Consider the following 24,075-nt stretch of genomic DNA (forward strand, 5'->3'; position numbering starts at 1 on the left):
AGATAAATATGTTTTGCCACTAACAGAAATAGTGAGGGAGGGTTCTCAGGTCCATTTTTTTGCTTTCTGATACAGCCTGGCCTCCTCTCCACCCACAGATAATGGCTCAGTGGGTAGCGGAGGTACTCGCCCCCTGTGAGAGCCTTGTGCTCCAGTTTGGCCTCTGCTTTGGAAATAGTTTCACTATTGAGCTGGTCTTTTTTTCTTCTTCTTCTTCTTTCAGAAAAAAACCCTCAAACGCTGTCTGTTTCATTCTTACACAAAACAACTGCCCAAATCCCAGTTCTCTTTTAAGGAATGGATGTTTTCCAGCACACCATTTTTTCAGGGACTGTTCTATTAGTGATAAAGTCACCGTGTGTGCTAAAAGCAGACATAGCTCACTAATTGTTGCTGGCCATCCAGCACGCTTCCTCCCCTGCTAGGTGAGACAGGAGCAGGCGTGCAGGAATTAAATTTATTCTTGGAGGGATTTTAAAATATTTCATTTCAGAATCACTTGACGACTGTGCAGCAAAGCCCTTTACATGTAATTTGCCTCTCCTCGATGTATGCGTTTAACTCTCCTACTCTCTACTCATAATATCATAGGAGTGCAATATTATATATTTATGATTTGATGATCATGGCCTGATTTTAAAGCTCACACAAGCCGTGCATGCTCGGTGCCTCCGGGAGCCGCACCGGGCGCAGGCAGGAAGAGGGCCTTCCCCTCACACCCCCAAGTTCCCGCTGCCCCACCAACACCTCCCAACCCCCCGCCCTCGGCCGCGGCGGGGAGCGGCTCCCCCGACCCCGAGGCGGGGGGCGGTAGGGAAACCCCGGCCGCCGTGAGGAGGAGGGCAGCGGGCCAGGGCCGGCAGCCGCGGACCCCCGCTACCGCCCGCTCTCCGCCTCACGGCCGGCGCGGCGCGGCCTGGCTGCAGGCGGACCCCCCGATCAACTTCCCCCCGCGCAACGAAGGGACGCGGGGGCAGCCGGCACGGAGCTCCCGCCTAACCCCCCCGCTCTCCAGGGGCTGCAACAGCTCTGCCTCGGGGCGGGCGGGCTCCGGCGTGCCCCTCGGGCGGAGGGCGTAGAGGCGCGGGGGCGGGCCGGCAGCTCGTCCCGGCCCCGGCCGGGGGCCATGGAGTACCGCGGGCCCCGTGCCCAGCCGGGCAGCTCCGACCACGGACCGGGCCGCGGCCGCTCGGCGCTCCGGCGGCGCGGGGCTCCCCGGGCGGGTGGGGAGGAGGGGAGGGCCGGCGGTGGGGGATTCCTGGCCCCCCAAAGGAGGTGGGGGAGGCGGGGGAGGGGAGGCGAGGGGGAGGGGAGGCTGGGCTCCCGGAGAACGAGACGGGCACTCGCGCAAAATCCTGCGGCTTCAGAGCAGCCCTGGCGGGCAGGGTAAGTGCTCTGGGGAGCGCCCCTGCCCCGAGGGGTGGGAGCGGGGAGGGATCCCGGCGGCCGCCCCGGGCGGGGTCTGCCCGCGGCTGGGGCGGGGGCACCGCGAAGGGCCCCACTCCCCGCTGCGGGGTCGGTTGGAGGCGGCGGGGTTCGAGCCTCGGCGCTGCCTTCCCCGGCTGGGGACCGCGGAGAAGGGGGGATGGGTGTGCGTGCGCGGCCGTGCCAGGATCTGGATCCCCCCGCCTGCCCACCCCCAAGCGCGTCAGGGCTTCGCCTCTCCCAGCCGAGCCTCCCCGCGGCTTCTCCGCGCTCCTTAAAAAATAGATACGTATGCCCCGAAGCCGGAGAGAGTGAGGCGGTCCGGCAGGGGGAAGGGCTTTCCGAGGAGCAGGGGCTGCCGAGAGGCGGAGGGAAGCGCCCGGCGGCTCCCCGCGCCCTGCCTCCATGCCGCTCTGCCGCCGCTCGCCTTCCGCCGGGCCGGAGGAAGGGCTGCGCGAAGGTAAATCCGGGCTGTCAGCCGCCGAGCGGAGCGCTGCCCGCCCGGCCTCCGCCTCTCTCCGGCCGCGGGGCTGAGGGGGGAAGCGGCCGCGCTCCCGCCGGGAAGTTACTTTGTTAGCGAGTTCCCGCGGAGGCTGCGAGCCGCGGGTCGGAGGGAGGGCGGCTCCGTCGGCCACGGGCAGGTGCGAGGGCACGGACCGCCCAGAGGGAGCCCTGGAGCAGCGGGTGCGGCAGCTCGGCCCGGGGAAGGGGCGGTGGTAGCGGGAGAACTTTGCGGGGTGGTAGGAAAGGATCTGGTGACCTCCAAAGTTTTGTTCCGGGAGGAGAGCGTTCAGTAAGTTGCTCAGAATTCGTGCTGATCTTCGTGTCGTGCATCTGGCTGCTGCTTGGTACCCGGCACGCTCCGAGCAGCGGAGCGAGGAAGAAAATAGAAGATTGAAGAGAGTTAGGTAAAGGGTTCGTTGATTTTGATATATTTCACTGTTTTCTTTATGTCTGCGTTTCTGCGGTTTGCACGTTGAACCAGCAGCATGAAATACATTTTTAAATACATATATTTGTGCGTGGCCAACATAGGAGATAAGAATGAGAAACGTGCAGAGAGCGGGCAGGTTTCAGTTCTCTTTGGCAAATGATCAGTAGTTGAAGGTTTCTGCGTACACCACACATATCTTGATAATACCTTAATTGAAAGATCTGCTGATAACGTCCAGTATTGATAACCACTTCAACTTCAGTTAATGCCTAATGAATTTAGTAAGTAATTTAGGCTACAGAGCAAAGGAGCTTTAGTTATTCTGGATAACTGGGCAAGATTATTAAACTTTGTGATAAGCTCCTGGTGAAGTGAGCTCAGTTTCTCAAGAGAGTATCAGTAGGTATTTAAAATGCAGGACTGCATAGAAAATGTGTATGGCTGGGATTTGGCTTCCAAAATGAGTGCATCTTTTGAGAAGACTGTTCAGTAGTCATTACAGGGCTGTAACGTGTGCTGGACCTGCGCGTGTTAAACTGTGCCGTGATGTAAATTTGCTGGCAGTGTAGGTATGTATTTTTTTATTTTGCATATGATTTTTTTTTATTATTATTAAATACGATGGTTATCCTGTGTATGTTACGTAAATGAACTGATTGATTGTAATCATTAGCCACAGAATTTAAATGGTGTGTTTAAACAATTATAGCTTTGCTTTTCTCGTTTCCTTGGTTGTCTCAGGCTATTTGAGACAGAAGAATTTTAAAATTTCTTGCTTGTACACCAGTCTGCCTCTTCTCTGTGCTTTCCTTCAGTCTAATTTAAAGCATTGTAACTGCTGTGAATACCTGTACAGATTCACATGAAGAAAAGCACCTGTGTTAAAGATAAACAATTGTTCCTGTTAGACTAGAGCAAATCCTTCGTGCCCTGCACGAAAACTTGTTAAAGTGTTATTGTAGGATGCTGTAGTATTAGTTTGTGATACCAAACAACAAACAAAACCAGAGAATGCACAGATAAAGCTGGTGCTCTGATCTTTGTTTAAACAGGTCATGGTTTTTCTTTAATGCTGTGTGCTCATTACAGGAACTGTCAGCAGGAATGTAAAGCGGACCAGAGTTCTGATTTGGAATACATTGCCTATTCTGACATTGATGTTTCTGCTTCTTGGGTTAATGATTATTGTGCCGTTTGTGATCATATTTACCTAACAGAATTCATTGTAAAGAATTAGAAAAAAAGTGCATATTATGGCCTCTTAGGAAAGGAATGTGATTGGATTTGCTGCCTCAGATGCAGTCCCTCTCACCTGAAGACTTACACAGGAATGGGCTTTTCTCTACTGTAGTAGAGCATGCAGTGTTATATGGAAAGGTTTCTGTTTTTTATGTCAGCTAGAGTTTTGCCACTGAATTATGAGGAACCTCAAATTCCTTAGAACCAGCTGACCACTTAATTGATGCAGATACTATCTGCGAGAAGAAACAATCAGTGAATAAAAACGTGTATTTAAATTTGAGGATTTCAGTATTTTTGTACATGAAATCAGTTTTCATCTCGAATGATTAATACACATAGTGGTAATTCCCTGCAGTTCATCTGATTCCTGTTAAACTGTATTTCAAAGAATTGCAAGCAGCCAGATTCAGGGAGGATATGTAAAATAATCTGAGGGAAGAGTCTTTCCGCATGGTACTGTTACATTAAGATGTATTAGGCTGTTACAATGTACAGTTTGAGGTCTCCTGAGAAGACCAAGTATAGTGGTGGAAACTGTCATTTGCATATACAGCAGGTTGGGTTTTGTGAACGTTGTCCATGGGTGAGTTGGGTCTGTGCTGCAGTGTATAAAAGTGATATGGTCTCTAATCGTTTCTAACTTAAATACACGTTCCTGCTTCAATCCTGAATCTTCCAGGTTTGTTTTGAAATATAAACAAGGCTATTAATGTAAGGGAGTCCTTTAAGGACACTGGACTGTTATTGTGTGACTTCGTCTTAGAAGGTCATCCTTAGAGGCTAATGTTATTATAACTAAAATACATGTGAATGCAATGCTTGGGTAAGGTTACAGAATGACAGTCCAGTGTAAGATACATTGCAAAAAGGAGCAGAGCTCTTAGTGTAATGACTATTCACCAGCTTCTGCAGTGACCGTCTCCGGAGGGTGAAGCAGTTCATCCTCTTGTGACTGCTCACTGCTTGACCTCATTGTTGAAACTGTCAACAAGTGTGACAGTTTTGCTGTGATTTGATGTGGCAGTGGGAATTATATTAGGATAAACAAATAACCATCATGCTGTATATGTAGTAACTTGCAGTTGTAGCTGATTTGGTCTTCGTTATGCTAACCTAAATACAGAATGCTTCACTATTTAAAATACCAGTATTTACCATGGGAGTAAAATTGGGTTCATAATGTCATTTAATTGGTCATCTTATTTAGATTTTTTTTTAAGAGTTGTAATACATACAGTACATTTCAGTTGCAAGTATTTGCCACCTACTGATTATGTCTTTTTAGTTTATACATTTCTGCTAATAAGATTACTGTATTAAACATATATGACTTTTTTTGCAAGCTGTTTTGATGCAGCATGCTCTCCTGACTTTTCAAGTTCAGTTATGTACCATGCATGTATTCCAGCTTCTCTTACAGCAGGTGAGGGTCTTGCCATTCAGCCAAAGACTGGAGCCAGCAGAGCAGCTGTAGAAGCAGCGTACGAAGGAGACCAATGGTTACTGATATATATGACTGTTTTTTCTTTGCCTTATCTTAATTGGTCGCTTTGCTCAGGATCCCTCTTTGCCAGCTCTCAGTCGCTTTACTTTGTGTTCTCTCTGGCTCAAACATCCTACATAGCACTTAATTTTCTTTTTTCCTCTTCTCACCGGCTCTATCATACCTTTTTTCTTTTTCTTTTTTTTTTTTAATTTGTGATACTAATCCTGCTTATTTTTTCATTGTCTTCATAAATAAATGGAAGGAATGTAATGTTCTGTCGTTGCGTTGATCATTTTTTTCTACATTGCTGTATCATTTTTTTCCCACATCCTTTGTTGAGTTTTGTTAGACTGTAGTCTCTTTGGGGCAGAAGCTTTTTGCTGCTGTTTGATTGTACAGTACTAACGTAGTTTCTTCTTGGATTTCAATTGGTCTGTGGACACTCGTGTAGCAGTAAATAATAATACTGGAATTATGTCTTGTTTGTGTGACAGCCTTCCTTCTGGTTTTGCGGTAAACCAAAAATATGTTGTTCAAAGCTTATCTTCACAGTATCACTCTTCTGAGATATATCTCAGTTTTTCCCTCAGCACATGTACTGAATCCCTAGTGTGAGTTGGTTTTGGTAAAAGTTCAAGATACCTTGCCTGCTGGACCGGGAGGAGGATGGATTAAGACCCAGCTACTGCCAGTAGTTAACCAAATAGTAAAACCTGAATACTTAGTAGAAGATCTGACAACAGCAAAATACATTCGGGCTTTACCAGATTGATCAAGTAAAAGGTAGAAAGAAAAAGAAAATCCAGGAATGTATAGTAGTTTAATTTCACTGCTTTGATGTTTTCCTCCTAAATATTATTTTTCATTTTGGTCTCCCTTTACTTTTCACCACTGGCTTTGTTTTAGCATCTTTTGGGTCAGATGAGGATTTGTAGTCTGTCCAAATAAAATTGTCAAAAGAGTTTTTTGAACAGCCAGCAAATGAGGTGATGCAGTGTGTGTATGGCTCAGAGCCACAGTTCAGCAGCAGCTGGTCCAGCACTTTGCAGTGCAAAAGCTACCACCTGAGTTACCTCAATTGGAGTGCAGTGCTGTGGATGTGCTGTCTCACTGTAGGTTTTCTCCTGATTCTTGTTTCTCTCACAAATAGCCTCTTCGGTTTTAGGGAGAGCAGTGATTTGCAGCATCCTGTTGTGGAAGAAGGCACTGTAGGACTGGGTCTTCCTGATCTCCAACGCTCCGCCTCAGAGCTGTGTACCTGGGGCTTCTGTGTTATCTATCCTCTTTCCTTAAAGGAAGAGATTTAGTTATCTTTGTCTCAGTTTCCCATGGAGCTTGGAGGGGGGGCTCTATGTGGGTGTGACCTCATGTGTACAAGGAGTGAATGGTCCAACTTCTGTGTTATTTTTTTTCTATCAGTCCTGGAGAGGGTACTTGGAAAAATAAACAGGGCAAACCCACTGACTCCCTTCCTGGATGGTCAGACAATCATCAGATAATAATCAGATGTCATGAAGGATTTCAACTAAATAAATAAAGCTGAAGGATTGAAAGGTATAAACAATTAAAATAATAGGACAATGTACTTAATTTTCAAAGTTTTGTGTCCAAATATATATACATATATATATATTATATAAAGCTGTTAAAAAGAGTTCTTGATTCCTTTTAATAAGATTATCCTTAAGGTAGTATCACTGAAGGTATATTTACATGTGAGCTGTTGTATATTCTGATTTACACATGTTTGCATGCTTGTACTTTGGCATTTCATTCATCTTCAGCTACAGGTATTAGACTCTTATTTTCCCATTCTTGCGTATTGACATAGAGATCAGCAAACTTTCAAGACTGTTTAGTGTTAGTTTTTTTCCTGAAATCAGAGGGAAATGTCAGCAACTGAAATTCATCCAAATCTGAGCAATGCTGCTGGACGAAAAGGGAAGACTCTGTGAGCTGTCCTGCTGGCATCAACATGCCTTTGTGTGAAGCAGCAACTCTATCTCTGGCTGCCCTCAGAATGTGGGAATTGCTGCCTGTTTTGCTGTCTGCTACTTCGGTCCTCAGCCACCTTAGTACCAGCACTGTGCACTGCTGGCCCATGGGCTAACCCTGCTGGTGGAGGACGCTATTTTTGAGTGCTTGCTTTAGAGTGACTTGAACTGACTGCTAGGCATTTAGTATTAGGCTTTGTCATATTCTGATAAAATACTGGCATCGGAGCAAGCAGGCTAGATCATTTGGATTTATTCTGCCCTCGGGTGTGAATGACCCAATCAGCTAAATTCTGTGCGTTTATATGCTATTTCCATGGAAATTAGTTTGGATAAATTCTGTGGCATAGGTAACTTGAATTTGACCTGGTGATGCTTAGTCCAGATAAAGGCTAAGAAATCAATGTTAGGCAGTTCTCACAAAAAGGTAAAGAACAAAGATCGTCAGTTGCAGATTTAAACCAAACTCTGTCTTCTTAAATATATTTCAGTACTTATATATTCATTTTCTAAGCAAATATTTTAAGAGATTCGAGAGCTTCGTCAGATGACGTGCCCAAATTGCAGACTGAAATGTGGAATCAAAGCACCGCAATCTTAGTTTACTCCTATTGAAATGTCTATTTTTGGTAATGTTTCCAGATATCCTGTATTTTAGCTTTTTTTTTTTGCTTTTTTTTTTTTTTTTTTTTTTTTTAATTAAGATGAGTACTGTCATTTTGGGACTTGTAAGTTTTCTTGTATGAGCTTGGGATCTTCAGTAGCATAGCAGATTTTGAAATACTACCAGGGATGAAAGCTGATTTTTTAGAGTGAAGAATGAGTTTTGTGGCTTTTAGATATATTTATTTAAAATTTCCTTTCTTAGCGGTAATTACTTAAATAGATAAGCTATGTTGGCAGATATTTTGGGATAAATAGAGCAACATCAAGCAAAGCAGTATATTTTTCAGGGAAAAGATTTTTCCTTAAGAGAAATGAATTCATGTAAATATTTTATTCAAATATGATGTTTTATATGTTCAGGCAAGACTGTATGTAGGGTTACTCTAAAACATTTAGCCTTGGCAAATGTTTAGCCTGTTTGTTGATCTTAGAGTGTTGCAGTGTTTAAAATGCATTTGGTGTATTGTAAAGTCAACGTTTAAGAAAAAGACAAACGCATATTATTAGTGATATTTTTAAAATTTAATTGAATAAATTAACTGTTATTTGTATAGATGAGAACTTGGTTCAGAAAATGATACTCCTGATAATCCCAAATAAAATAAAATTTTCATAAATGGAACACTCAGTCATTGTGATTTTGTTAAGCTTGGTAAGTAAATTAGCACATGTAATTTCAAATCATACAATCATCATTCAAAATAAGACAAGCTAAGAAGGTTTTAAAGTGATAATTGTTTTAAATCAACACAGTTACATTTCGTAGGCAAATGTCTAATTTTGGTGTTTTCTGAATCCATCCATCTCTTTTTGTGGATGCCAGGTCAGAACTTGGACACAGAGTAGATACAGTATTCCTTCTGAGGAAACTCCAAAGAAGTGAACGTAAGGCCGTATTTCCAAAAGACAAATTATCTAATTTCCTACTTGCTTTCTCTATAAAATATTTGCATGACAGTTAAAGCTAACAAGTACTAGCAAATAGTGTTTTTTATTTATGAAGTAATGAGAGAAATGTGTATAATACTTGTGCTTGAGAGCAATGGAAGAAAACTAATTTGGAGTAAAAGTTCATTTCAGTGACGAATGTTGTCATGCTGTGTTTGACAGGTCATTGTAATCAGCAAAGAAGAGGAACAATGTAGTTTTGCATGGTGAGGGATAACTTGGAGGATTTGTTTTTATTTTTTCCTAATGCATGTTAAGGCAATTATAATTACAGAGAAATAAAAAGTCTCATATAAGTAAATGGATCTTTTCACATTACGAAACAGGTTGCTCTGTGACTTGCAGATCTGCAGTTAAGAAATAGGTGGTATAAATGAAGAGACACCAAAGCATTCCTTGATAGATGAAATACAAGATTTGATAGATCGTGCGTTTCTTCTCATTGAAGTTGGTAGGATTTTGAGACATACAGGTAATTGAGAATTATGTCTGCTTTTTCTGGTTATTTATCTGGGAGTAACTGACATCTGGTGAAAAGATACAGTTACAGAAATGAGTATTATTTGATAACTGTTAGCAAATTTAGGTTCGCTAGTGCAGAAGACCATCTCAGACGTGTTCTTTAAGATGGTCCCCTTAATAAATTATGGAGATGATTTAGCTTCTTCACACATCTTCTGAAGAGAGCTGAAACTGGAAGGCAGGATGCTTAGGATGTCTATCCATTGAAGACAGAACATAAGAAAAAGTTTCTAAAAATGATGACCAGAGCGTAGCAGAGCATATGTGCTCTAGTTAACAGGTGAGCCATAGCAGAGAGGCATTTTAAAGGTTTTATTCAGATTCTTGACCTTTAGACAACAAGCCCAAACATCAATCAGTATCCTTACATGTTGTGCCCTGAGAAGCAGATGAAGCAATGTATTTTGCTGCCTCCGGGCCCTCACAGAATTAACTGGTGTGCTCGTTCCACTTTTATTCTGGTGATAAACCTGCTCTACAGAACTCATTCTAATGTACACATCTATTTGCTGCTTAACAGCAGGGATTTCTTGAAACATGTGACTTTGATGTGGTGCTGCTCTTTGGTCTCTACTGAGCAGATCTGAGGCACAAAGGCAGCCTGGGGCCTCGTGCCAGGCCTGGTGCTTGTGCCAGGCCCCTGCGTGTGCCGTGGATCGAGGTCTGGAGGCTTGAGGGCTGTCGCCTTGGCACGTTGCACCAGAGCTAAACTGACGTTTAGGAAAACTAACAATTCTCAAATGCTGTCCTGCTTCTGGACCCTAGCAGGGGCTAGCTTTCCAAGCAGGATTTCTAGCTCCCTGTATTCATAACATAGAACTCTGGGAATTTGGTAAGGGTTAAGGCACCGTAAATGACATCACACGTTATAAAATGACAATTCGGATATCCTTGAGGAATTTGTTGGTTTTTAAAATTTTGTTTCATACTCATTGTTACAAGTTACGTATATGTAAAGCAGTTGCCTTGGGGAAAGGAGGCTTGTAGGTGCATATTTCACTTTAAAACATTGCACTTTCACTTGTTGACTTTTTAAATGCAATTGGTACAAAAAATTGTACTCATTTAGAGGGCCTAATAATCCCATCAGTAGAAGTGACATGACTGACCGTAGAACCTACGAGTGTCTCTATGATGATGCTGCCTTCACTTCAAAGTCCACAATTGTGTTAAGAGCATTCAGATTCCTCATTTGTCAAGTGAATTTGCTTGGTCTCTTAAGGGAAGACTCGGCGGTTTTTGTTTGCCAGGACTTGCATTTCGTTTCAGAAAATGAAGAGAAGGAAGAAGAGAATGTATCACTTTGGAAAAGCTTTTATCTGCAGAGTGATTTGCTTGGCTCATCCTTTCCCACAGAATAATGTCTTTTTAGGATTGTTTCAGCGTTCATTTTCTGATGATAGAACTGGAAATAGCAGCCCAATTCCATCGATTAGTATGGACTATGTGAAATGGATATTTTCAACAGGAAAAAGAATAGTTTTCACCCTACTTCTCATAGTAATCACTTCACTGGATCCATTATGTTCACTTATTACTGGACAGTCTATAATAATCTGTTTGTGTTGGGGGGAGGAGGGATTTAAACCAAGAAATAAACATCAGTAATTTGTTATCACAAAGCCACTGGGGGTTTTAAGAATGTTACTATGACAATTGGTACCACTGCTGTTGAATACTCTGTGGCACTTTCCCTCCCCCCATTTTTTAAAAATAAAGAGCCTGCTTCTCTTTGTGTAGAGGATGACCTGACAGCCTGTGAAGAACAGTTTACCCTCAGTATAGGGGGCAGCCTGAACTCTGAGTAAAGCTCTAGGAGGGGTTTCTGCTTATCAATTTCCAAAATTACCAGTATTCAGTTTCTATTGGAAAGTGTTCCCGTGACAGGGAGTTGGACTAGATGGTCTTTAAGGTGCTTCTCACCTCAGACCATTCTACAATTCTGTGATTTGCACAAGAAGCACGTGTGTGACTATGTGGTCTATCACAAGCTCTCATGTGCTTTGTTAAGGTGTTTTACTGCTGTTGTCTCACTGGCTCTCCCTGAAAAAATATAGCTTTGATGTTTTATAGCTGCATGAAGGTGCCTTTTTTTTACTACTGCATTTTATTTCTTCATTGCGTCCCCAAATCCCAGCTCGTCATACTCTGAACAAAATGTGTTTTCTTTAGCTGCCTCTGCCACTGACCTAGTACAAGCTTCTCTTCTTACTTCATGGTATCTCACTGTTGCTGATGCAAAATCTGGCAGCTTCCCTCTTCAACCTTGTTGCTGTGATGTGCTCCAGCCATGTTAAGCCTTTTGATCGCCATATTTTTTGTAACCTGGCAAAGTTCTTTGCTCAACAGGTAACTCCATCAGAGTTTTATTTCTTAATTTGTAGCTTCTTCGTTTTTATCATCAATGTCATCATCACCATCAGTATTTTATCTTGATTTCTAATTATTTTTTCAGTGACATCTGCTTGAGCTGTGTTGTTCTTAAGTCTGGATTCTTATATCCTATTTCTGGAATAATTGTCAAGAAGTCTTGGTATTGTTTGTAGGCTTGAGACAAAGAGTAGATGGTAGCAATAGAGATGATGGAATAAGATCTGATGAGAGACAATGGACAAGAGAATGAGCTGGAGGATGAACATAGAATGAAACAGAATCCGGGAGTGAAGAAGTGAGATTAAAATAAAATACTACCCTGGAGTGGAAAGGGAAGGGAAGGGAAGGAAAAGGGATGGATAGAAAGGCTGGAGAATTGATGTAAAAACAAATAAGCTGGCTATTCTAGAAATTTCCAGGCTGAAAAAGTAAGAAAATCTTAATGCGTTTTTTTTTGTTTGTTTGTTTTTGTTTTTTTTTGTTTTTGAGAACTTAATTCTGCAAATGACTTAAATATATGTCTGAATTGAAGCACCTGCCTGGTCCAGTAATTCCTCAGAATAGATGGTGACCCATATAGTTTATAGCCTTATGCAAAGCCTGCTGAAGGCGGTCTAGCAGTGTCCGTTGTATACAGCGGGCTTTGGATCAGGCTTCTGAACCTCTGAGCACGCATTTAAGGAAGCACCTGAAAGATAATGCATGGAGAACATTCCTGACATCAGTAAGGAAATGGCGTAGCTGGTTTAATAGCTTTTTCTCAGTCTGTGATTCTAACAGCCAGGTTTGTGATATTTATTTTAGTATTCATGTTCTTGCAGTCCTTTTTACATTTCCCTGTTTTTCTCTGGCAGACATCCCGCAGCTCCATAAGTCTGGGGGAAGAGGATGGTTAGCACGTTGTTGCTGTGGGGATTTGAGTCTTAGTGCTTTGTGTTGGTAATGCTGGGCATATAAATTTTAAATCTTGCATACTAGAGATGCAGATAATTATTTCCCCGCTACATTTCATACTCTGGTCTAGGCAAGAAAGAAATTTCAGAATATTAAAAGAAGAGAAAGTTATGATTGTGGGGACCATTGGAAATGGAAACAGCAAGAGGGGTGTAATGGGTGTAAGTCTAGTTATCAGTCAAGCTGGAAAAAGACAGCTTGTTCTGTCGAACACCAAGAATGTTCGTAGTCAGCCAACCACTTATGCAGGAAAGCAGCCCTAGACTGAAAGGTAAGGTTCAAAGACATCTGTGTATGTTTCTGAAATGAGCTTGAATGAAGCTTGCTATTGAATTATGCTTACTGATTATGCGTGTTACAGTATTTGATTTTTGTTTAGCATAAGCTATTCATGCAATTGCTAGTTATTTTATTTTTATTGCAGTATCTGTCTCTTTTTTTCTCCCCACGCCCTTTGTCTTGGATGCTTTTTATGTGTCCAGAGTTGACACTGGGTGACTGTCGTTTGGCAGAAGACTTAGCAATGCTGTGGTCTCTCTCTTTTTTTTTTCTTTTCCCCTTAAGTGAGACATGCTGCCTTCCAATTTCCTACATGTTCATGTGGTGAACTTCTTGCTGAATGTCTGTGGCTAGCATCCTCACAGGCTTGCCTAATGGTGTGATTCACATGCTCTCCCATGTGCAAGGATTGATTCCCTGCTTAAAGGAACTCTTCAGCACTAAGTGGTGTATTGGTGGTGCACTTGCCGTGCTTAGTTTTTGTTTGCAAACAAAGTGGAAAAAAACATTATTTTGAATTAGTTTGTGTTGATAAGCACTGATTTCCCTTCACTTGGAAAGAGAAAGCAGAGCTTAAGAGTTGACATTGGGGTGCCAGAATCCATCTGCTTCTCCTTTCCTTTGATGTATCACTTGAGAGCAATCGTAGAAGACAGGACTAAACAGAAGGGTAACAAAAACATGTCTCAGCTGCTTTGGGCACTGAGAGTTTCCTAAGGCCAATGGGAGATCCTAGGACCCATCGGGCAGTGCCTTAATGCCTTTGCAGCTTCAGTTCAGCTATGTCTAAGGTGGGCGTGAGCCTTGAATTATAAAACACAGTGTGTTTTTTAAGGTAATCTGAAATCCTCACATGGAGCTGTGGGCTCATATATTATTAATCATACTGGAGAATATTTCTAGAAGTCTCCAGTCCTAATGTTTTCTCTCAAACACAAGTAGGTTCACTAGGAGCAGTTTACCCCCTATAAAATGCCTGACCGTGCCCATTCAAACTTCTTTACAAATGCTTCATTTGTTACAGGAAGCTCCTCAGGGAGGATTCTTCACATCTGCCATCATAATTTCTTATTTCCTAAGCGCTGCAATTTGTACTTGATTATTCTTACAAGAATCGTGCCTCCCTTCCCTCCCCCTGCTCTGGCACATTCCATTGTGCTGCTGCTTGTTCGTCTAGCCTGCACAGAGCATCTGAGAGTGTTTAAATCCAAATTTTTCTTTGCTGTTATTCTATCATTTCTTTACCCCACTCACTTCTGGGGGGGGGAGGTGGAGGAGGGGCAGCTGCTTTTTTATTCTCTGACAGTTTTCCTGCGGGTTGTTAGCGACAGCAAGTTGTCATCATTTTGTAGCCATTCAGCAAGTAACAAAAACGAGCTGAATCTCTCATTCCAGTTTTCCAAGGACAAAGTTTCCCAAAACAAAAATACACCACCACTTCTTGGAGCACTTAACATCTCCAATAGATAGAAGGACTGAAGCCCGGGTTTGTGAAGATACTTCGGTGAAGGTACTTCGGTACTTTGGATACTTCCCACTAGAACTGAATTAGACCTAAGTACCTATAAATAGCTTTAAAACTTTGAGTGACTATGAAGGCCTTCCTCATCCATCACTTGGCAATGGTCCCATCAGAATGGAAGTAATTCATATCAGCAAGGTCACATAAAAAACCTGTAGTTCTGCTTTTCAGAAACTGCTCATATCAGACGGATGGCTGCATTCTACCATAGCTTTTCTTGAAATACAGCTTCCGAAGCAGATTACTTATATTTGCTAGAGGAAAAAAGCCCTTGCTTGCATTAAAGTAAATATTTAAGGCAGACAACTTTTAAAAAAGACACAACATTATGCAGCAAAAATACCCACCTGTATTCCTTATAATCCATTTTTTATTAAAACTGAGAAATAAAAGTAAAATTCACAATTTAATTGCTTTCTGCTGTTTCTAGGGGATACTCTTTACATTCCATTTGGTTTCACTTTGCAGTTCCTCTACCCCATTTTCAGTGCTGTTGTTATAGACATATGTAACCTTCAGAGAACATTTATTCCCAAACATAAAACCTCTATGGATTTTACTTTTTGATATTTAATAACATTTACCTGTGTGTTAGCCTTCAAATCACTTTTTTTTTTTTTTTTCCCCCATTGAATCCAGATTTTGGGGCTAGTGCTAAGAAGAGAATGTGTTTGAAATGGGGAGGTTGTCGTATATATATCAGGAGGTCCTCCAGGGTCTGCAGAGCCAGGATCACATGTGTGGAAGGTTGAGTTTGTTTTATTCCTTGGGATTTGAAGAACAACCATTTGTGTTGCATCCCATTATTAAATGGCATAGACTTTCTTAAGAATTGGTAGATCTCATTCTTTTTAATTAGATCTCATTGTAGTCACTCGCGGATGTGTATTCAGTTTTAGGTTTGGGGTTTTCTTGGAGGAAGATGGGATATAAGCATTCAACAGTTCAATCAGGAAAAAAAAAAAAGTAGATGTGTTGATGAGACATTAATATTTGACGCACCATTCTGTTTTAGATCTGTATTAAATGTCTGAAATATTTGAGCAAGTTGTCTCCTGTATTCTGTTGCAAGCTTACTTCCCCCACCCACTTTCCGCCCTCAACTGAAGTATGTTCATCAGATTGCTGAATTGGAAGGGTTTGTAATGAATTCTTTGAGCTCTGCCTCTTCCTTCTTACTCCCTCCTTGATTTTCATCTCATAATAAAGCAAATCTTAAAACAGATCAACTGTCAAACAGTTATGCTCCATCTCTTCCATCTACTTTTAGGTTTTCCAAAGAGAGGTGTGCTGATTGGATAAGATGTCATGGTCTTCTCCTGTCGATGTAGGAAGATAGCAGATATGATTGCCTGAGAAAGCAGAGCTACCCAGTGCAAGCATGGCTTTCGCCCAGTCACACATTATGGCAGCTAGAAGGCATCAGCACAGTAGACTCATAATTGAAGTGGATGAGTACAGCTCCAACCCCACACAGGCTTTCACGTTCTACAACATTAACCAGGGACGTTTTCAGCCCCCACATGTGCAAATGTAAGTATTATAGTTTTGTTATTGCTTTAGCACAGCCTTCTGAATTGTTATTGCCTTGTCAATGTGGTATTTGATGGACCAGTCAAAAAGAATGCAAAGAAAACTGTTTTGCTGCCTTTCTAATAATTACTATAATGATACAAAGTCAGTCTGTTTGGGAAGTATAAGTACTTCGATAGAAAGATCACCAGCATAACTTTAATACATAATAATATTAAAAAAATAAATAAACATCAAGCCATGGTAATAAAACAAGAAATTCTACAAGGCTGATACATTCTGCAATCTTAATAGTTGTTTGCATTGTGCGCTTGCCTATTGATGGAAATAGCTGTTGAAATACCAAGCTCGTATCTGTACAACAGATATTGTTTGGTTAGTTATATTGCAGACACATAGAAGGAAAAAATGACATCAATAAGTAAAATGGTGTGGGCATCCATCCGACAACTTACTTTCATACCAATGTGCTGAAGATGCCAAGTGCTTAAAGAGTAATTAAAATAATGTGTTTGTTTCTGACTTCTTATATAATGACAGCATCAGTAAAATTAACTGCTCTAAATGATTTACTTGTAATGTAAAGTGGAGAATTATAATTACGAAATGAAACCTGCCATAAAATTTAAAGCCAGAAGGAAGAGCAAAACAGTAAAGCTATTACAAATAAATTAAGTATAAAATTCTACTGTAAAATATTTTTATAGGGAATAAAAATGTCTGCACCATTTTATTGTGTTTATTAAAGGAAAAAGCAGCCTTATCTGTAGATGAGAAGACTGGTGTTCACTTTTTTTTTTTTTAAGGAAAGTTTTTTTCTTTTACGAAGTCTGAATAAATTATCCCCTCATTCACATTTTTGGTATTTAATATGAATTTATAATTTCCAGACGTAGACCACGATTTCTGCAGTTGAAAATGTCAGCAGTTATGAGTGGTTGAATGCTGTGTGTCTGTTTAGTGAATGCTTATGTATATTTTTTGGCATAAATAGATACTGTGTTAAAAAAAAATAATCTGGAGACTGACATAGAGCAGGGTGATGAGCAAACACTTGCTTTTTGGGGGCAGTGTGTTAGCTTGTAATCTGTGTTGGGGTTTTTAGGTACTATTGAAATGCAAACAGTAGAATGAGTTGAGTGTCAGCAGTGGGAAACATCTTTTGTTTATAGAGTTGGCAAATGTTAGTAAAAGCACAAACAAACAAGTGTGGGTTCAGAAGTACTTTTATAAATGAAAATACTAAATGCAGGTTGCTTTATTTGTTGAAGCTTTGCCATTCTTCATGTACATTCAGGCAGTTCCTGGGCACTTGTGAACTTGTTCTCCAGATTTAAAAGCTGTATTTTGTTGTGCTGAAAATGGGTTATTTATTAGAATCACAGAATCACCAAGATTGGAAAAGACCTCCAAGATCATCCAGTCCAACTGTCCACCTACCACCAGTATTTCTCACTAAACCATGTCCCTCAGAACCACATCTAAATAATTCTTGAACACCTCCAAGGATGGTGACTCACCACCTCCCTGGGCAGCCCGTTAAAGCATCTGACCATCCTTTCAGAGAAAAAAATTTTTCCTAAAATCCAACCTGAACTTCCCATGGTACAACTTGAGACCTCTCGTCCTATCACGAGTTACGCAGGAGAAGAGTCTGACCCTCGTGTCGCCACAATCTCCTTTCATGTTGTTACAGGAAGCCAAAAGGTCTCCCCTGAGCCTCCGCTTCTCCAGACTAAACAAGTATCCACTTGGTACTCAACAATCCACAGCTTGAATTTCTAACAAGTGAAGAACAAATCATAGTACCAGAGAGCTGAGAAAATCATCTGCATGATACAAGTTCAGCACCTAAGCAAATAGTTGAAAATAAGCTATTCTTAGAAAATTGTTCCTCAGAAGAATTTAGCACTCTCTTACAAATGATTAACACCTTGAAGAAGCCTGTGCACATAGGTTAAATAAATTAAAATGTATACCACAATCCCACCTGCTCTTTTCTTGGTACAGAAATCGTAAAGAATGTTTTTGACTACCAGCAGCATTGCTTTTGCTTCCAATCAGTGAATAGAACAGTGACAAAGAAGGGGCGGGTATATACAAAATATATATACAAAGGTCAAAATACCTAGGTTGCAACCAGTCGTAAACACTCTCCAGATAGATCCATTAACATTTGAACTTGTGGTAAAATACTTGTACTGCAGTTATTTCTGGTACTCATCTACTGAATCCAGTTCTGGAGCTCTTCTTTGGTCCTTGGTGCAGTTCTACTTAACTTTTTGGCATACTGACAGCACTCTCCTAACCCCATCTTAGTCCATCATTCCCATGTTTGTGAGGTGACTGGATTGCCACTGACAAGAGGAGTGGCAAATTCTGACAGTGTTCTCAGGTTCATCAGTCACTCCTAAGAAGTTCCCTTATTCTGTTTTTTGGGAACCTCCTCTAAAGTCTGGTCTAAAAACTCACTCTTACTGTTCTTATCTGTTGATTTTTTTTTTTTTTATTTTTTATTTTTTCTATGAGGTTTTAACTTTGCTTTTCAGTTTCTTTGCAAGTTTACACGTTGTTTTATAGAAAAATAGCATTTTGGCAAAAATAATTAGATCTATCTTCCTCTGCTTGTGCTGCAAGCAGTGCATTGGGTGTTGGTGTGACAGCTGCTGTGGCAATGTGTTACCCTAAAATATGGGGATCCAGCCTTCAGAAATCATTTCTAATACAACTTAGATGCATTTGTGAAATTTGACACATGTTTTTACCTATATATGGCCTCAGTGTGTGCATATCACTTCAACATGAAAATGTGCATCTCATTTATTTGTGGGGTTTTTTTTTAGTATTGGTATCTTTTCTGCATGTACATTATCTGACCCACTGCACGGGCTCTGAAAGTTAAGTGTACCTCAGCAACCAGGAAAATGCTGTCACACCTCCCCCCTCCCTATCCAAACTATAAGAAACAGCAAATGTATTGCACACTTGGTTTGCTGTGATAAGTCCCTTGTTTTTCCATTCGGTTTTAATGCAGGGAAATACACGCTACCCCTGAGGAGGAACTCTGTGAACTAAATGCAGTAGCCTTCATGCAGATTGCACCTTAAGACAGCCTTCACTCAGTAGTCCAAAGCCCACCATTCTCCATCTTTTGGTACCTCCCCTCACAGTCCATAGAGCTCCCTCTGTGGCAGCTCTCATCCCTGGGAAAAACAGAGGCATTTTTAATACCTAGTTGCAATCATCTAACTGCACTGTTTGAGGTTGTGACCTCTCATACTCCTTAACCCCCATCTAACTCTTTTCTGTGGCCCTCACACAGCCTACATACTCCCTCAGCTGTGCACATCATGTTTGCAGCTTCTGTGTCTCGGGGTCCAAATGTTTCACTTTTTCAGCTGAGTTTTCCAGTTTCTATTATGCTTTGCTTAGATGCACCACTGACATGCGCATAATGCTAGGTGCTCATTGGGTAGGATCTGATTGTGGCTGGCTTTTCTCCTTACTCACATTTCATTATTTTCTGCTCAGAAATGGGAAGTTTGGAGAGTTGAAAGGTACTCATAATGGTTTCTCCAGTATTCCTGTAAAAAAAAAAAAGTAACAAAACCACCTCACAAGTAGCTGATGCTTATTGTGCTGGATTCAAAACAAAACAAAGCCACTCCACTTCTTCCTAAAACATGTAAGGAAGATGAATACAATGTAATTTATTCAAACTGGATTTTTTAATTACAAAAAATAGAATATTTTACATGTATTTGACATATATGAAGTCTTAGATTTTATCCATTTATCATGTGAAGTTGTCAACAATATCTCAGTTTGTCCATCCAGATTTAATAGAATTCTTCTTTCACTTAGGGAAAAGATTAGAAATGATTATCTTATGTCTCTCAAGTAATAATATGTCTTTGGGAAATTTACCCAGTAAACCCAGGGGCAGTATCATTAGTAACAAAGATCTCTAACTTTTTTCTGTGTTTCTTTATATAACAGTAAGATCCTGAATTGAAGCACAACCAGCAAGGAATATATTATATATGGCAATAGTGAACAAAACTAATTTTGATTTTCCTTTCAGGATAACTGTTTTAAAAGTAAAATAATCCAGAATATTTCTGTATGCCTTTCTGGTTCCTGGTGACATAGATATAACTCTTGCATCTCTGACTTTTTGATTTTATTCCACCAGAATTCCCAAACTGGAATAGCAGATATGGTATAGCTGTATACGATACATTTGCTTTTGTATGTTCTAACAAACTATAGCTTGAGGGTAAAAAGACTGAATGAGCTGGAAATAAGTATGCCTCCCATAGCAGAGAGGTGTTCTCTGCTTTCCTCTTCTATTCATAAGTTGTAAGTCTCACCAAACTTGGTCAGATTGTTTCTTTTTCTCAGTTCCAAATACTGAGATTGGGTTCTGAACAATGCATACTCACCCCTCACAGCATCTGATTTCTTTTAGTATAATTAAGCCCAGAAAGTTACCACATTTATCCTGACAATAGTCAGACTTGAACATACATTTACAGCTGTTGTCGGGAGGATTCTTATCTTGCTTTGCATTAACAGACTGAAACATATCTCCAAAATGTGTTAATTAAATTTGCTGGAATTATATAACTTGCAGAAAAAAAAAGTTATAATTAAAAAAACGCATTTAAAATGTATTTATGTATCTGAAATGAATCTTTTTCCCGTGTACCATGTAATCATATTTAAACAGTGAAACAGAATAGCACCGTTCCTTTGAATCTCTCGATGCCTTTGATTTATTTGTAAGTATTTGTTTTAGAGTTGCTGCCACAGTTCAGTCTCTCTTGCTTAATCTCTTTAAATTAATCCAACAAATACTGAGAATGTTGTGATGCGAACATCAAGAATTTTTACACCTCCCATTAGCGTTAGATTTGTTTTAATAAATCCCTTCCATCAGACAGATCTATAAGACTGTGTAATCTTTTGTGAAGGTAAAAATTAGTATTAGAATTACAAAGTAGACGCTGGAAGTTCATAAGTACTTCATAACCTTGTTGTGATGCGTTTCCTGCAGGGTTGATCCGGTGCCCCATGATGCTCCCAAACCTCCAGGGTATACTCGATTTGTCTGCATTTCTGATACTCACTCGAGAACTGATCCCATCCAAATGCCATATGGAGATGTGTTAATACATGCTGGTGATTTCACTGAGCTGGGACTTCCTAGTGAAGTAAAAAAATTCAACGAGTGGCTAGGTAGGTATTGAAATCTGTGTGGATTTGAAAGTAAATTTGTTTACTGAATGTATCTGCCCCTTCTGCCTCCCAGTAAAAACCACCACGCAGTCAGGAATGATGAATATTAATTTGTCTTAAATTTGAATGGCAATGAGCAAGAATCAGATATTTATTTTTCTTTTTTTTTTTAACAAGTTTTTTTTTTTGCATTTTTTTTTTGCATTTTTCCAACGGAGCAAATAAGATTTGTGAGACTATTCATCTGTTCTGCCTTCACACTCTCAAGTGTACATTAAGCAACTTCGTGGTGTTAGCAACAATTTCAGTCAGTAGGCCTTTAATGATTTACATAAAACCTCCTACATACATTGTTATGGCTTTGCTTCCCTGCAAAAAAAAAAAAAAGTTGTTGTGACTGAAAACATTTGTCTGTTTAACCCTGGAGGCTTATAGTTTTTTTATCTGGGGCTCAGCTGCACCACAGCAATGAATTCCAAATAAAGCAAAACGTGTGCCCGTGGTTGCTGTCTTGGATGTAGCAGACCAGATGTAGATGCCTTCTGTAGGCAACTGTTGGCATTGTAACTGAAATTCTGTTCCACTGGGCAAGAGAGTGGTGATTTACATGCGCTTCTGCAGTGTTCTGTATATTCTAAAAAAAAAAATGTCAGTGAAAACTGGAAAGCATTTCACTGTATCCAGACAAAAAGCCCAATCAGTATTGTTCAGGCTGCAGCGTAGATCCCTTAATTTAGAATAAAAACAAATTCTTGCTTCTGATACTTCATTATCCAAAAAAAGGGTCAGAGGACTTGGGAAGTGGAAAGACAGAGTTTAATGGGTTTTGGTTTTTAGAGTGATTATCTTTCCTCTAGTTTATCTTTTGTGCACTGTCCTTATTTTTTTTTTCCTGCATGCTACAGCGTTCCTCACAAAGAATGCACAAAGCTGACAAACACACATAGGCTGAAAACAGATATAAAAAAGTCAGGGCTACACAATTTCAACAAATATTTACCAGCAAAAAAATCATCAATTAAGGCCGATAAACATTTATTTCAGCTTGGAAACCGCATGACATGCCCAGCATGAAGAAATTGCATTGTTCTGTGGTCACTCGGTTAGGAGCAGCCTGTGGAAGTCTCATACTTTGCTATGGTGCCCTCTGCTCTTCTCTGTCCCCAAATGGTCTGTTGTGCAACCAAAAGCAAATTTGAATCTTATTTTGTAGATCTCTATCGTATAGTGTGACAATGCACTGAAAACAGCATATGAAGATGACGCCTACCATATGGTTAACTATTCTAAATAATACTTATTTTATTTGTCTGCTAGTGTGGAAAAAAAATGCCTTGGGACATCACTAGTGAGCAAAGACAGGGCTACACACATTGCTTGCTGCACAGTTTTTGTGTCCTTAGTTCTCCATCTGCCTCTCTGCTGGTCATAGCTGTACAGTGTTCTGAAGAAGTCCTTAAGCTAAAATCCTCTCAGTTTGGTTGGGAAATTTCCCAAGGCATTTCTGTGATGGTCCCTTCATCATTTTTGTTCCAAAAGAAGGCCTAATTATCTGACTTTTCCAAAGTCTGATTTCATGGTAGTGTATGGTTTGGGAAAAGGTGATCTTTGCATTTTGAGGTGTACTGTTGCCAGAGCCTCTCTGGGACTGTCACTGAATTAACTAGATCAATCTGTGCCCGTGACAGGGAGGCAGTAGGCCCTTGGGCCCCCCTCCGCCTCCACAAGATGGGAAGGAAAAGGGAAAAGGATAGGAGATGGGAGCTGGGCTCGAGGAAGGAAAAAAACAGTGGCAACGATCTATGGAGGAAAGCTTATTTTACTAACTATGATATCGGAATGCAAGATAACACAATTTAATACAATCAAATTGAAATTGAGTCAAACAAATCAAATAGAATAAGAGAGTTCCTGAGACCAAGTCGAACCTGAAAAGCTTGATATGGTTGGAAAGCACCCACTGCAAGGCAGTAAGAGACCACCCAGCCAGGACGGGCCAAATCCCATGACTTCTGCAACATACAGGGACAGGTACCTGGAATTGGAGCATTAACACTTTAACTCCCAGTGCACTACATGATGTTATGATGTAGAATACTGAAAACGAGAAACCACAAAATCATGACAGGGACATGCATATTTAACAAGTAAAAAACCATTTATATATATATATATATATATATAGGCTTATTGACAATTTGGAGAAAAAAATACATATATTTTTAAATTAATTCTAAAATATCCAGTAGAATAATAGCTTGGAGTTGGTATGCAGGTTTCATTTGACTAGCATTAAAGGCTTTGTTTCAGTTAAAAGGTGTAAATTTTAATAATTATGCTCAATCTGATTTCAAAATGAAAGCATTAGCTTTTATTTTGAAAGGTTATTTTGTTTTAAATGAACAACTTATGAATTAATAATGCACTGAATGTTTACAAAATCTGTAGTAAATGATAAAATGGTTAAAAGCCTCTTTGAGAGGAAGATTTTTCCAGACTTTTTGCTGGTAGCCCGTGTTGTTGGGAAAGGTTCTAGTCTGTGACAGTTTAGATTTTTCTAGATGGTTTTGCAACTATAATGCCCACAGCCTGCCCAGCCTTATCCTTCTTCCTTGTCTGAACATTTCACTGGTGTCTTGAGAAAACAATTGATGCATTGACCAGGACTTTTGCTTACAGCCTCATTCTTAACTGTCACCACCAAATTTCCTTGTCTGTTGCTTCTTCCCATACCAGAGGACTGGCTTTCCCATTTGGTTGTTTTGTTTCAGTAACGTGTCTTCTGCAATCAGTAGATCATAACCTATTTATTAATGCCTGGAAATAAAGAGTAGAATATTTGTTTGTTATGCCTTCCCTCTGCTTCCTCCAGGCAGTAGGTACACACCCTACTTCTGCTGTTATGTGAGCATTTATTCCTCCCTTATGGCATTCAGTTCTGTCACACCCCCTTGGG

General features: G+C 40.6%; 1 protein-coding gene across 6 annotated transcripts in view; it reads left to right on the plus strand.

Moving 5' to 3' along the window:
* The first annotated feature begins 1,286 nt into the window (after positions 1 to 1,286).
* Positions 1,287 to 24,075, plus strand: part of MPPED1 (metallophosphoesterase domain containing 1) — a 61,140-nt gene continuing 38,351 nt past the window's right edge. Inside the window, exons 1-3 of one of the 6 annotated variants that reach the window (XM_048964273.1) lie at positions 1,287 to 1,386; positions 15,616 to 15,878; positions 20,938 to 21,119. In XM_048964273.1, the coding sequence (XP_048820230.1) occupies positions 15,727 to 15,878; positions 20,938 to 21,119 (334 nt within the window). In that variant the 5' untranslated portion in view covers positions 1,287 to 1,386; positions 15,616 to 15,726. Of the gene's footprint in view, positions 1,387 to 1,476; positions 1,886 to 1,955; positions 2,334 to 2,356; positions 2,929 to 12,408; positions 12,816 to 12,856; positions 14,334 to 15,615; positions 15,879 to 20,937; positions 21,120 to 24,075 lie in introns of those variants that run through there. The other 5 variants (XM_048964267.1, XM_048964283.1, XM_048964301.1 and 2 more) reach the window with 5 other exon arrangements.

This window comes from Lagopus muta, chromosome 1 (assembly GCF_023343835.1).
Source record: "Lagopus muta isolate bLagMut1 chromosome 1, bLagMut1 primary, whole genome shotgun sequence".
Taxonomy (NCBI): Eukaryota; Metazoa; Chordata; class Aves; order Galliformes; family Phasianidae; genus Lagopus; species Lagopus muta.